Source organism: Entelurus aequoreus, linkage group LG26 (genome assembly GCF_033978785.1).
Source record: "Entelurus aequoreus isolate RoL-2023_Sb linkage group LG26, RoL_Eaeq_v1.1, whole genome shotgun sequence".
Taxonomy (NCBI): domain Eukaryota; kingdom Metazoa; phylum Chordata; class Actinopteri; order Syngnathiformes; family Syngnathidae; genus Entelurus; species Entelurus aequoreus.
This window is the reverse complement of record NC_084756.1, coordinates 16462403-16474802: the sequence shown is the minus strand read 5'-3', so window position 1 is coordinate 16474802 and position 12400 is coordinate 16462403. Positions and strand designations below refer to the sequence as shown.

At 38.2% G+C, this 12400-nt stretch overlaps 1 protein-coding gene across 2 annotated transcripts in view; it reads right to left on the bottom strand.

Moving 5' to 3' along the window:
- The window catches only part of LOC133643051 (serine incorporator 1-like), a 45946-nt gene that overhangs the window by 20820 nt on the left and 12726 nt on the right, over nt 1-12400 (bottom strand). For both annotated transcript variants that reach the window (XM_062037457.1, XM_062037458.1), the window contains exons 3-5: nt 9206-9399; nt 4818-4897; nt 4605-4742 (exon numbers count right to left, since the gene is read on the bottom strand). In XM_062037457.1, coding sequence (XP_061893441.1) covers nt 4605-4742; nt 4818-4897; nt 9206-9399 — 412 coding nt within the window. The remainder of the gene's footprint in view (nt 1-4604; nt 4743-4817; nt 4898-9205; nt 9400-12400) is intronic.

Below are 12400 nucleotides of genomic sequence, written 5' to 3'. Positions count from 1 at the left end.
TGTGTATACGTGTATAAATGTACAGTTTATACAAGTAGTGTCAGTGTTTACGTGTATAAATGTACAGTTTATACAAGTAGTGTTAGTGTATACGTGTATAAATGTACAGTTTATACAAGTAGTGTTAGTGTATACGTGTTTAAATGTACAGTTTATACAAGTAGTGTCAGTGGAGACGTGTATACATGTACAGTTTATACAAGTAGTGTTAGTGCATACGTGTATAAATGTACAGTTTATACAAGTAGTGTCAGCATATACGTGTATAAATGTAGAGTTTATACAAGTAGTGTCAGTGTATGTTTATAAATGTAGAGTTTATACAAGTAGTGTCAGCGTATACGTGTATAAATGTACAGTTTATACAAGTAGTGTCAGCGTATACGTGTATAAATGTAGTTAATACAAGTAGTGTTAGTGTATATGTTTATAAATGTACAGTTTATACAAGTAGTGTCTGTGTATATGTGTAAAAATGTACAGTTTATACAAGTAGTGTTAGTGTATATGTTTATAAAAGTAGTGTCTGTGTATACATGTATAAATGTACAGTGTATACAAGTAGTGGTAGTGTATACGTGTATAAATGTACAGTTTATACAAGTAGTGTCAGTGTATATGTGTATAAATGTACAGTTTATACAAGTAGTGTTAGTGTATATGTTTATAAATGTACAGTTTATACAAGTAGTGTCTGTGTATACGTGTAAAAATGTACAGTTTATACAAGTAGTGTTAGTGTATATGTTTATAAAAGTAGTGTCTGTGTATACATGTATAAATGTACAGTTTATACAAGTAGTGGTAGTGTATATGTGTATAAATGTACAGTTTATACAAGTAGTGTCAGTGTATATGTGTATACATGTAGTTTATACAAGTGGTGTTAGTGTATATGTGTATAAATGTTCAGTTTATAGTAGTGTCAGCTTATATGTTTATAAATGTACAGTTTATACAAGTAGTGTTAGTGTATATGTTTATCAATGTACAGTTTATACGATAAGTGGTAGTGTATATGTTTATAAATGTAGTTTATACAAGTAGTGTCTGTGTATACGTGTATAAATGTACAGTTTATACAAGTAGTGTCAGTGTTTACGTGTATAAATGTACAGTTTATACAAGTAGTGTTAGTGTATACGTGTATAAATGTACAGTTTATACAAGTAGTGTTAGTGTATACGTGTTTAAATGTACAGTTTATACAAGTAGTGTCAGTGTATACGTGTATACATGTACAGTTTATAAAAGTAGTGTTAGTGTATACGTGTATAAATGTACAGTTTATACAAGTAGTGTCAGCATATACGTGTATAAATGTAGAGTTTATACAAGTAGTGTCAGTGTATGTTTATAAATGTAGAGTTTATACAAGTAGTGTCAGCGTATACGTGTATAAATGTAGAGTTTATACAAGTAGTGTCAGCGTATACGTGTATAAATGTAGTTAATACAAGTAGTGTTAGTGTATATGTTTATAAATGTACAGTTTATACAAGTAGTGTCTGTGTATACGTGTAAAAATGTACAGTTTATACAAGTAGTGTTAGTGTATATGTTTATAAAAGTAGTGTCTGTGTATACATGTATAAATGTACAGTGTATACAAGTAGTGGTAGTGTATATGTGTATAAATGTACAGTTTATACAAGTAGTGTCAGTGTATATGTGTATAAATGTACAGTTTATACAAGTAGTGTTAGTGTATATGTTTATAAATGTACAGTTTATACAAGTAGTGTCTGTGTATACATGTATAAATGTACAGTTTATACAAGTAGTGGTAGTGTATATGTGTATAAATGTACAGTTTATACAAGTAGTGTCAGTGTATATGTGTATACATGTAGTTTATACAAGTGGTGTTAGTGTATATGTGTATAAATGTTCAGTTTATAGTAGTGTCAGCTTATATGTTTATAAATGTACAGTTTATACAAGTAGTGTCAGTGTATATGTTTATAAATGTACAGTTTATACGAGTAGTGTTAGTGTATATGTTTATAAATGTAGTTTATACAAGTAGTGTCTGTGTATACGTGTATAAATGTACAGTTTATACAAGTAGTGTCAGTGTTTACGTGTATAAATGTACAGTTTATACAAGTAGTGTTAGTGTATACGTGTATAAATGTACAGTTTATACAAGTAGTGTTAGTGTATACGTGTATAAATGTACAGTTTATACAAGTAGTGTCAGTGTATACGTGTATACATGTACAGTTTATACAAGTAGTGTTAGTGTATACGTGTATAAATGTAGAGTTTATACAAGTAGTGTCAGCATATACGTGTATAAATGTAGAGTTTATACAAGTAGTGTCAGTGTATGTTTATAAATGTACAGTTTATACAAGTAGTGTCAGCGTATACGTGTATAAATGTACAGTTTATACAAGTAGTGTCAGCGTATACGTGTATAAATGTAGTTAATACAAGTAGTGTTAGTGTATGTACATTTATAAATGTATACCCTAACACTACTTGTATAAACTGTACATTTATACACATACGCTAACACTACTTGTATAAACTGTACATTTATACATATATAGACTTGCACAAACTGTACATTTATAAACACAGGTGTGGCATAACTTGGTTTCACAAAACACCTCATACACGCCTGTTTTTTGACAGATAAGACATAGCAGAAATGATCTGTGATGCACGTTATCCACTTTGTTGTTAAATTAAGTAAGTATATTAAGAGTGAACGAGGTGTATCTTGTGTGATGCATTTATACTCTAATCAAATACAAGCGATCACAAAAGTATTGGTAGGTGAAAGCAGAGAGCTGCCACCAAAAAGTCTAGGAAGTGTGCATTACCACCACAGCGTGCAGAAAACCTCCAGAAGCGTGAAAGCCAACCTTTATCACTTCCATAAGTGCTAGAAAAACCACAGCTTAGAGCCACTCTTCTGTCATTTGGCAACACTTTGAACACCACTACTTTATTTATTTCACCAGGAAGGCAAAGTGTGGCCTGGGGGCTATTTGCTGAACACACTTATTTTTTTATGGCATTGTAAAAATAAAATAAACAAACAAAAAATTGAGCAAAAAATTATAAAGTAATAAAAAAAAGCTGACATATTGATCTTATTAATGAATAAAAACACAAAGATTAGTTTTAAATATATGTTTTCATCTTTTTACCAGTCTATTCCATTACAAATGACATGATGATGTCACATTGCCACCATGTTGAAAGAATATTAATAACAATCAGAATCTTTGGCCACGCAAAGGATAGGTGGAATCCACATTCGGCACACCTTTGATAGCTCACGTCTACTGTGTAGCTACAAACACCCGCGGGGTGAATGGTAAGCGTCTCTCATTGCCACATAGCAATGGTCCAGCGTGTTATGGTCCCTACTCATGCAGGTGACCTGTTGGACGTAGCTAGGGAGGACCACAGACAGGCTAATGAGGTTAAAGTCGCCAAAATCGATGACAACCGCATCTGGGTTTGAATTTTCCACACAGTATATATAGGCATAGCGTTCTGATATGGCTGTGTTGGCGTTAGTTGATGGTAGGACGTATACGCCAATGAAAATAGCCGATGTCAATTCTCTTGGGAGGTAGTAGGGTCTGCATTTAACACCTGATATATTCCAGGTAGGGAGAGCAGGAACTGAAGAGTTGGTTGGTTGACCATAGAGCAGATGCCTCCGCTTTTAGAGGTCTTTGACAGGTTCAGACCTGTCGGCTCAATGGAGAATGAAGCCGGATGGTGTTATGGCTTGATCAGGCACGGTATGGTGCAGCCAGGTCTTAGTAAGGCATAGGGAACATCAGGCGGTGTAGTCTTTGTTGGTATCGGTGAGGAGGAAAAGTTAATAAATTGTGTTCCTTAGTGGTCTCACCTTTGTCAGGATCAGAGCTGGTAGTGGTCTAAACAGCCGCTTACTGAGCCGGCTCCGCACATCGGCATGGTGTCTTCTCCTGGTTGATTTGTGCCAGGAAGCACCAGGTGGATTAGCCGGTATGTGTGTCTCTAGTACCTCCACCGGTATCGTTGAGATCGTTGTTGGATCTATTGTCCTCGAGATGCCTCTGAGTAAAAGCAACTCTAGACGGGTGTTTGTCTGGCAAAATGTCTTTTTGAGGTATACTACAGACAAGAGTAGCAGACAGAGTAGCAGAGCTTGTGCGGAGGCAAGCCTCACAGCCCCCATTTTGCCTTACGGCCGCCCGAGGTTTGTGCTATATACTTGAAGGCTCCGTGCCACTGCTGTTCCTTTTAGAATGTAGAATAGTCGACTGTTATTATTTATGAGCATATATATAAGCACAGTATTGTTTGTTTTGATATACTGGGATGTTATAGAACACTGCTGTTCTTTTTTTCAATGTATACTGTAGTTACCTCTTGGCAGCTGATACTTAAAGACTTGACAATTTTAAACACTTCAATAAAGTAGTGAATTGAAAAGAATGTGGGTTTTTAAGGTGTTTATTATGGAATTGAATTCATCGTGGTATCTAATAAGTATTGAGAATCGTGGAAATTCATAGTTATCAGTATCGCCTACTGCAATTCGTGACAACCCTACTTGCTACTGTACTAAGTATTAATGGCTAACTAACCTGCATACCAGCCCCTTGAGTGGCCATTCTCCATTTTGTCCAACCAAGACTCGTTCCAGGAGTGTGCAAAGTCCACCAGCAGCACCAGCTGGATCACAATGAAGAAGAAAGCTCCACCAGAACCGACAACAAAACATGCTGCAACACACAGCATTGATTGATATATGCTTATACACTGATATCAGACATCGTAGAGCTGAGGTGGGTTCTTACCATAGGTGAAAGGCCCTTCTGGAATGTAAAAGGCACCGGCTGTAATGGCCACCAGGGCAGCAATCTTGAAGAACCAAAACCTATGATAGAACAAGAATTACACAAAGCCAAACAAATAACTGCCTCTTTATAAAGCAGACCATATCAAACTCGGGTCACAGGATTTTAATGTGCTACATAAACTTGATTTAGTGTGTGACAGGACATTTGTGCCTTCTATGGTCAGCCATCCAGTTTGCAGCTGGAGAAAATGGATTGATTAAAAGCGTACCCATATCTAATGCTTATACCACGCTACTGCAACACACGCTGGAACTTTTACAGCTAGAGCTACATCGCTCAAATGAATGCATACATGTGTTGCTCAGTGCTACAATGCATTATGGCAGTGGTTCTCAAACTTTTTTCACCCTCAGAAAAAACACTTGGCTTTCCAATTGCCACCATAATGGTACGGTAGCTGCCATAACCACGGTGAACTCTCATAGGCACTGATTTTATAGTTTAGCACCTCTCTGTGTGCAATTCTTACTTTCCACCCACAAGGAATGCTTCTGTATATATGTATATACCGTATTTTTTGCACTATAAGTCACAGTTTTTTTCATAGTTTGGCCGGGGGTGCGACTTATACTCAGGAGCGACTTATGTGTGAAATTATTAACACATTACCGTAAAATATCAAATAATATTATTTAGCTCATTCACGTAAGAGACTAGACGTATAAGATTTTATCGGATTTAGCGATTAGGAGTGACAGATTGTTTGGTAAACGTATAGCATGTTCTATATGTTATAGTTATTTGAATGACTCTTACCATAATATGTTACGTTAACATACCAGGCACGTTCTCAGTGGGTTATTTATGCCTCATATAACGTACACTTATTTAGCCTGTTCTTCACTATTTTTTATTTATTTTAAATTGCCTTTCAAATGTCTATTCTTGGTGTTGGGTTTTATCAAATAAATTTCCCCCAAAAATGCGACTTATATGTTTTTTTCCTTCTTTATTATGCATTTTCGGGCGGTGCGACTTATAGTGGGTTTTAAGAATAGACAAAGAGGAGAAGTATTGCGGAAAGAGATTATTCTAGATTGTACCTAATGTCATGACTGTTTTTATTGACTATTGACTATCTTATTGATTGTGGGACAAGCAGTAGAAAATGGATGGATGGTACTTTTTCGTCACTTATTGTTTGTCTTTGGTACACTAATGTGTATATTTTAGGCCATTGGTTCTTTGTTTTATTTTTGCAAAAATATATATATCTATTTTTATATTGCTCTTTTTCCTCCCACCTCCAAAGACATGCACCTGGGGATAGGTTGATTGGCAACACTAAATTGGCCCTAGTGTGTGAATGTGAGTGTGAATGTTGTCTGTCTATCTGTGTTGGCCCTGCGATGAGGTGGCGACTTGTCCAGGGTGTACCCCGTCTTCCGCCCGATTGTAGCTGAGATAGGCTCCAGCGCCCCCCGCGACCCCAAAAGGGATAAGCGGTAGAAAATGGATGGATGGATGGATCTTTGGTATGAACATTATTATGTAAACTCGAAGTTATTATTTTTGTATTACAACATTTAGGCCTAAGTATTCATTAAAAACAAAGCAGAGGTTCTATTTAACAAATATATGTAACATTAAACAGTTTGAACAGTAACACTGTTTAAATATTTAATCAAGTGATTATTTCGCGTACAACGAGCTGGGGCCTGCGTACCACTAGTAGTACACGTACCCCAGTTTGAGGATTACTACATTACGGTATATAAATATGACCAAAAAAACAGCAATGGACATTATTATGTTGGTAGTTGGCAGCCATCACATTTCCCACAGTTACTTTAAATCAGACCTGGGCATTCTGTGGCCCGCGGGCCGCATCCGGCCCTTTGTACGTCCCTGTCCGGCCCGCGTGAGGCCAATTATAAATTACAAAATAAATTTAAAAAAGTATCTATTTCGAGTGTGCAATACAACGGTGCTGCTTTTGTTTTGAAAAGCGTTATTTGTATTACTTCCGTGTGGACGTATGCTCGTGCGCGCAGCGGCAATCACAAAGTACAAAATAAATTTAAAAAAACATCTTTGTCGTGCGTGCAATACAACTGTGCTGCTTTTATTTTGAAAAGTGTTATATGTGCGTATGTCCTGTGAGGGAAGGCGCACAGTGACAAGTGATGCCCGGTTATCCCCGAGACGCTAAAAAGAGAAAAGTTGATGACGAATGGCGTGTTTTCAACAAGACATGGACTGCCAAGTAAAGGTAAAGCCGTTGTGCTTAATTGTGGTACACACGTTGCTGTGTTTAAAGAATATAGTGTAACGACCTGCTGAAGTAGATGTTGTCTTCTTGAGTTGCGTAAATGAGGAGTGAGGAGACGTGCGTGTGGAAGGAACGAGATAAGTTGAGCTGTGTTAGTATAGCCTGCTCAATAAAAGTTTAAAAAGAGCGTCAGACTTGGTGTGCACTTCTTCTGGACGCTACAATTGGTGTCAGAAGTAAAACTTTACGCATACTGCACTGTTTGTGTGCTACGTCATCGGGAGGTACGTGCCACGTGAGGAGCTTGCCGCAAAGAGAGCGAGAGAGAGAGAGAGAGAGACAGAGAGAGAGAGAGAGAGAGAGAGAGACAGCGTTTACAGGTGCAGCCACGCTGCTTGCCACGGGGGGAATTCCGCCCTCAATGAAGACTCCCAGGTTTAATGGCAAGGCGAACTGGGAGGCATTTCATCCCACTTCTGACACCAATTGTAGCGTCCAGAAGAAGTGCACACCAAGTCTGATGCTCTTTTTAAACTTTTATTGAGCATGCTATACTAACACAGCTCAACTTATCTCGTTCCTTCCGCAACAGCAATGCTTCCCCCTTCTTCGCCAATCACCTTACAGGCATGCTACGTTCACAACAAAGAGGATGCAGGATAAAGTGACAGAAATGGACATTTTTGTATTGTAATATACATCAGGAAGTGTTGTGTAAGAAAGTGTTGAAAATAAAACCACCAAAAGCCATCTGCTTTTGGATAAAGATAAGTTAGGTTAAATGAAAATATTATTATTATTATTATCTATCTTACGGTATATCAAAAATAATTTGAGCAAAATTTAATTGAAATATTGTCGGTGTGGCCCTCCAGCAGTGCTCGGGTTGCTCATGCGGCCCCCGGTAAAAATTAATTGCCCACCCCTGCTTTAAATAGTTGTACAAGATTTAATGATAAAGACAGTACTACTGTTAATGATACAGCTATATTTACACACATACTTGCTATTATCCATTTTTACTCGCCCTTCTCTCTCGATCTCAACTCTACTGCTCTGTTAAAGGGCAGCTGCACTTTTTTTTTTTTTTTTTTTGCCTATCATTCACAATCCTTACGCAAGACAAGCACACATATGTTTTTTTCAATGCATTCTAAATCTTAAATAAATGTGAGCTTTTTCCTTCAACAACAACACTACCACTTATGACTTCATGAGAGCCAACCAACATAATAAAACAATCACTCACTGTACAAGACCGGCTCACACTGGGATGCCGACTGATGGGATGTTCACATCTTCTTGTTTAGATGAAGAATTAATCATAATTCTTGCGAAAAAAGAAAAAGGTGGGTGCAATCCAGCGTATTTTAGAGTCTTTCACGCCATCGCCGGCTCTAAGTTGGATGTTAAAGTCAACCTACTTCTCGTTTTATGGCCGCATCCTTCTACTATCCAGGTGAGGGGCATGATTTACGATCTAGAATAAACTTTCACCAGCTCAGAGGCGATGCATCAGCTCTCCAGCTCATGATGTCAATATATCAGCATGAGCTAGTTATCGCTCTGTGATCAATGCGCCACTAAAAGTAGGCCCTTAACGTTGGCGCTTTGCAAAAATCTCGCTAATAATTGGTCAATATTCAGGTCACAAAATGTAAATGGAGTATTGTTGGGGCTTTTTGGATGATTTTTAGTGGGCTTTATGGGCAGAATAGATGCAATGACGTTAGCTGACTTTCATTTACGTTTTGGAATGCATAAAAAAAGACAAAGTATATGTTCTTGTCTCTCATAAGGATTGTGAATCATAGGCAACATTCCAAAGAAAGGTGCAGTTCCCCTAAAAAGGTTTCTTCCTAAATGTAAGGTTTTTTTCTTGGTTCTGTATGAGGAATATGTTTGCGTTGACTTGTGTCGTCCATTGGTGCTGTATCCATAAAATGCAATGAGAAGACTTCAAATGAGTGGACAATTGGTACTGCTGATGTAAAGGTTACATAGAAACACATCTGACCACGTCGACGACTGTTGAAGGTTTATGTTGCTGTTGAGGTCAGAGTTTATGGATTATCGACTCCTTTAGTTTAGTAGTACGACATTTCCTACTTACCCATTGTGGATGGCGGCACGGGGGTCTCGGCTGTTCTTGATGCTAATCATTAGAATGGAAAAGCCAAGGAACCACACACTCAATCCAAAACACACACGGTACACGGCTTTGTAGCCAACAAACATCTGGCAGTCAACATCTGCTTCCATGCCAGGTATGGAAGAACCTGCTCCATCTTCACAGAAGCCTGGTATCTACAACACATCACAGTCAAAGTTGTGTTGATTGTCAATAAGTTAGATTATTAAGGTGTAGGAGAAGAACAATTTACTTGTAAATACAAAACCACAGCAGTTCATTTATTGTTTTGAAATGAAACTGTACCTATTCATTCATATTTGCATGTACATAAGTGACTAATTCCTAGGGCTGCCTTTAAATAGTCAGAGATTCGACGATTCAATTTGGAGGAGTCCGATTCGACTATCAATCTACCAAATCATGATATTAATATTCCCATCCCTCCTCCGTGTGAGGATGACATGTTAATAACAACCGCTGGAAACAATGGAATCACCGGACTTGGAGGATGTTCATTCAGTTGTTTATTGTTGTAGAAAAAAAGCAAATAACAGACTGTCACATGACACAAAACTATAGTCATTTTAAATGAGAACTTTCTGGCATTAAAGGCCTACTGAAACCCACTACAACAGACCACGCAGTCCGATAGTTTATATATCAATGATGAAATCTTAACATTGCAACACATGCCAATACGGCCAGGTTAACTTATTAAGTGACATTTAAAATTTCCCGGGAAATATCCGGCTGGAACGTCGCGGTATGATGACGTATGCGCGTGACGAAGTCAGAGTAACGGAAGTTATGGTACCCCGTAGAATCCTATACAAAAAGCTCTGTTTTCATTTCATAATTCCACAGTATTCTGGACATCTTTTGCAATTTGTTTAATGAACAATGAAGGCTGCAAAGAAGACAGTTGTAGGTGGGATCGGTGTATTAGCAGCGGACTACAGCAACACAACCAGGAGGACTTTGTTGGAGAGCAGACGCGCTAGCCGCCGACCTCACCTTGACTTCCTACGTCTCCGGGCCGCCAAACGCATCGGGTGAAGTCCTTCGTCCTTCTGCCGATCGCTGGAACGCAGGTGAGCACGGGTGTTGATGAGCAGATGAGGGCTGGCTGGCGTAGGTGGAGAGCTAATGTTTTTAGCATAGCTCTGTGCGGTCCGGTTGCTAAGTTAGCTTCAATGGCGTCGTTAGCACAGCATTGTTAACCTTCGCCAGCCTGGAAAGCATTAACCGTGTATTTACATGTCCACGGTTTAATAGTATTGTTGATTTTCTATCTATCCTTCCAGTCAGGGGTTTATTTTTTTTGTTTCTATATGCAGTTAAAGCACGATGCTATCACGTTAGCTCGTAGCTAAAGCATTTCGCCGATGTATTGTCGTGGAGATAAAAGGCACTGAATGTCCATTTCACGTTCTCGACTGTCATTTTCAAGAGGATATAGTATCCGAGGTGGTTTAAAATACAAATCCGTGATCCACAATAGAAAAAGGAGAGTGTGGAATCCAATGAGCCAGCTTGTACCTAAGTTACGGTCAGAGCGAAAAAAGATACGTCCATCACTGCCTCTCAAGTCCTTCACTGTAACTTTCCTCATCTACGAATCTTTCATCCTCGCTCAAATTAATGGGGTAATCGTCACTTTCTCGGTCCGAATCTCTCTCGCTCCATTGTAAACAATGGGGAATTGTGAGGAATACTAGCTCCTGTGACGTCACACTACTTCCGGTACAGGCAAGGCTTTTTTTTTATCAGCGAGCAAAAGTTGCGAACTTTATCGTCGATTTTCTCTACTAAATCCTTTCAGCAAAAATATGGCAATATCGCGAAATGATCAAGTATGACACATAGAATGGATCTGCTATTCCCGTTTAAATTTAAAAAAATCATTTCAGTAGGCCTTTAAGAAACAATAAATGAGATCAAGAAAATACAAAACCCAAAACCAGTGAAGTTGGCATGTTGTGTAAATGGTAAATAAAAACAGAATACAATGATTTGCAAATCATTTTCAACCTATATTCAATTGAATAGACTGCAAAGACAAGATAATTAACGTTTGAACGGGAAAACTGTTATTTTTTTGCAAATATTAGCTCATTTGGAATTTGATGCCTGCAACACGTTTCAAAAAAGCTGGCACAAGTGGCAAATAAGACTGAGAAAGTTGAGGAATGTTCATCAAAAATTTATTTGGAACATATCACAGGTGAAAAGGCTAATTGGGAACAGGTGGGTGCCATTATTGGGTATAAAAGCAGCTTCTGTGAAATGCTCAGTCATTCACAAACAAGGATGGGGCGAGGGTCACCACTTTGTGAACAAATACGTGGGTAAATTGTCGAACAGTTTAGGAACAACATTTCTCAATGAGCTATTGCAAGGAATTTAGTGATTTCACCATCTACAGTCCGTAATATCTTACTTTTTACTTTGCGGTACTTTATATTAGAAATGGCATAACAAGAAGATGGAGAAAAAGAAGAAACATATCGACTACGGTGTTGGCACGGACTACAAAGACGGACGCGCGCAATTTTTCATGATTTATGCAGATCCCAAATACAGATCAGCAGGTACTAGAAGGTAAGAAAAGTTGCTTTTGCATAATATTGTGAAACAAAACGGCAGATAATGTGTCTTACACTTATACACACACCATAATAATACTCCTATGTTGAAGCACATCAAACAATGCAGCCTACACTTATCTCTTATGTTTGACTGCCATCTACTGGTTACACTTATCATTAAACCATGTACCAAATAAAATTGCTTCGAGGTGGGTAAGCTCAACTAAACTTATTCCTTACATTAGTAGGTGCACCGGGTTATAAGGCGCACTGTCGAGTTTTGAGAAAAAAAAAAGTATTTTAAGTGCACCTTATAGTCGGGAAAATACGGTACTTTCTTAATTGAACAAGCGAGCATCACAACAAGTACTGCAGTACCGAGGAAGAGATCCAGCCAACTAATATTTTTCCTCTTGTGTGAGCGTCAAACACCCAGCCTTATGACCCCTCCAGTGCTGTCTCCTTAGCTACATCAACTCCCCTGTACAGAAGTTGTCTCCTTAATGCACGTGTCTCAGTCACCGTGACTGTTAACATCGGGCTGGTAACGAGTTCCATGCGCATCCAGCCATAGATAACATTTGCC